At 45.8% G+C, this 2776-nt stretch overlaps 1 protein-coding gene across 1 annotated transcript; it reads left to right on the top strand.

The window, feature by feature from the left end:
• The first annotated feature begins 1652 nt into the window (after positions 1-1652).
• LOC138895573 (uncharacterized) lies at positions 1653-2489 on the top strand. The gene is made up of 2 exons (XM_070180278.1): positions 1653-1741; positions 2057-2489. The coding sequence occupies exons 1-2, from the start codon at positions 1653-1655 to the stop codon at positions 2487-2489; spliced, it is 522 nt and encodes a 173-aa protein (XP_070036379.1).
• The last annotated feature ends 287 nt before the right edge of the window (positions 2490-2776 follow it).

The following is a 2776-nucleotide window of genomic DNA, read 5'->3' as shown; positions in this document are numbered from 1 at the left end:
GTTGGGTGACATGCCTGGAAGATCAGCTGGGAACACATCTGGATAGTCCCTCACTACTGGAACTCACTCAACTGTAGGGGTATTAATACTGACATCTCTCACATAAGCTAGATACATGTCATACCCCTTCTCAACCATCTGTTGAGCTTTAAGAAATGAAATAACTCTACTGGGAGTGTACTCTAAGGTACCTCTCCACTTTTATCATGGTAAACCTGGCATAGCCAGTGTCACGGTCTTAGCGTGACAATCAAGAATAGCGTAATGGGGTGACAACTAGTCCATGACCAAAATAATATCAAAGTCCACCATACTGAGCAATAATAAATCGGTTCCAGTCTCAAAACCACTAAGAGCAATCAAACACGACCAATACACGCGGTCCATAACAAGAGAATATCCCACAAGAGTAGACACATAAATAGGGGAACTCAAAGAATCCCAAGATATGCCCAAATACGGGGCAAAATAAGAGGACACATAGGAATATGTAGAGCTTGGGTCAAATAATACCGACGCATCTCTATTACAGACTGGAACAATGCCTATAATGACAGAATTAGAAGCGATTGCCTCTATACATGCAGGAAGGGCATAATATCTGGCCTGACCTCCCCCTCTAGGGCGACCTTTACCTCCCCGACCTCTACCTCGGGTTGGCTGAGCAGGTGGGGTGGCAGCTGGTGCTGTAATCATAGCCTGAGGACCCGGTGGAGTACGCTATGGCTGAGAATTATGTGGATGTGCACCCCTTCTAAACCCGGGGCAATCCCTCACCATATGGCAAGTGTCGCCACACTCAAAACAAGCTCTGGAAGGGCGTGGTTGCTGTGACTAGCTCGAGCTAGGTCTGTTGGACTGCCTGCTAGGAACACCCCGTGCAGGAGGCACACTAGATAATGACGGTGCATAATAAGGCTCCTGGGCCCTAGAAGGAATTGGAACACCACTGGCGGCTGGAAGAGCTGAATGAACGGGGCAACTCACATAACCTCTACCATGGCGAGCTGCTGGGGCACAAGCACCAGAATAAGAACCAGTCTCTCGAGACCTCTTGGCCTCCCTCTCCTCTCTATCATGGGCAAGCATGCCCTCCAATCTCCTGGCGATACTCACAACCTGCTGATAAGAAATATCCATCTCCAACTCCCTGGCCATACTAATCCGGATGCTGGGGTGGAGTCCCTCAATAAACCATCGCACCCTCTCTCAAACTGTGGCAACCAAGGCCGGTACATGTCGAGCCAAATCACTAAAGCGAACTGCATACTCTGACACAGTCATAGATCCCTGGTGCAGCTGCTCATAGATCCCTGAGGCTTTGAGGGACATACTCTCTCAAAAACATGTCAGAGAACTGAGTCCAAGTAAGTGAAGCTGCCTCAGCCGGAATACTCAACTCATAAGCCCACCACTAATAGGTTGTTCCTCTAAGATGAAAAGTGGTAAAAGAAACCCCACTACAGTCAAAATCCTACTACAGTCAAAATCCTAAGACTTAAGCTTCTATTTTAGGGACTAAGTGTCCCAAAACACTCCGAAACCAAAAACAAAACCTCCTGACAAGTCACATAAGCAGAAAAAGATATGGGGGAAACAGTAAATAGGGAATCGGGGCTATTACTCTCAAAACGACCGGGCGTGTCGCTACAATGGCTTCAGTATTGGTATTACCCACAGGTTCAGGATCTTATACGGTATATTATGATGCATTGCGTATTGGACTTGGTGCAGTATTAATGTAAGATGGCAGAGTGATAGCATATGCATCACGGCAGTTGAAAGTTCATGAGAAAAATTACCATGTTCATGACTTAGAATTGGCAGCCATTGTTCATGCGCTGAAGATTTGGAGACATTACCTTTACGGTGTCTCGTGTGAGGTATTCACTGATCATCGTAGTCTACAGTACCTGTTCAAACAAAAAGACCTGAATCTGAGGCAGAGAAGATGGTTGGAACTGTTGAAAGACTATGATATCACCATTTTGTATCACCCCGGAAAGGCCAATGTGGTGGCCGATGCTTTGAGTAGAAAGGCTGTGCGTACGGGCAGCCTTGCATATATTCCTGTTGGTGAGAGGTCATTAGCTGCCAATGTTCAGACTTTGGCCAATCAGTTCGTGAGGTTAGATGTTACAGATTCCAGTTGGATTCTAGCTTGCACAATTGTTCGGTCTTTCTTGTATGAACGTATCAGAGAACGACAATATGATGATCCTCATTTGCTTGTCCTTAAGGACACAGTACGACACGGTGGTGCCAAGCAGGTTGCTGTGGGAGATAATGGAGTTCTGCGGATGCAAGGTCGTATTTGTGTTCCTAATGTGGATGGGCTTCGTGAATTAATTCTTGAAGAGGCCCATAGTTCCCGGTATTCTATTCATCCAGGTGCCACCAAAATGAATCAAGATTTGCGACAACTTTATTGGTGGAGGAGAATGAAAAAGGATATAGTTGCATATGTAGCTTGGTGTCTAAATTGTTAGCAAGTCAAGTACGAGCATCAGAGATCTAGTGGTTTGCTTCAGAAGTTAGAAATTCCTAAGTGGAAGTGAGAGCGTATCACTATGGATTTTGTTGTTGGGCTTCCACGGACTCAGTGAAAGTTTGACGCAGTATGGGTCATTGTGGACAGGTTGACCAAGTCAGCATATTTCATTCCAATAGCAGTTACCTATTCTTCAGAGCGGTTAGTGGAGATTTACATCTGCGAGATTGTCCGTCTTCACGGTGTGCCCATTTTTATCATTTCTGATCGAGGTACGCAGTTCAC

The sequence above is a fragment of the Nicotiana tomentosiformis genome, chromosome 7 (genome assembly GCF_000390325.3).
Source record: "Nicotiana tomentosiformis chromosome 7, ASM39032v3, whole genome shotgun sequence".
Lineage (NCBI taxonomy): Eukaryota > Viridiplantae > Streptophyta > Magnoliopsida > Solanales > Solanaceae > Nicotiana > Nicotiana tomentosiformis.
Note: the sequence above shows the minus strand (reverse complement) of the source record. Positions and strands in the feature narration are given on the sequence as shown.

Bases quoted from the DNA above. Each gene is read 5' to 3' on its own strand.
- LOC138895573 (XM_070180278.1), top strand. From the start codon at position 1,653: ATGGCTTCAGTATTGGTATTACCCACAGGTTCAGGATCTTATACGGTA. The intron at 1,742-2,056 runs GTAAGATGGCAG...GCGTACGGGCAG, and splicing joins GGACTTGGTGCAGTATTAAT to CCTTGCATATATTCCTGTTG.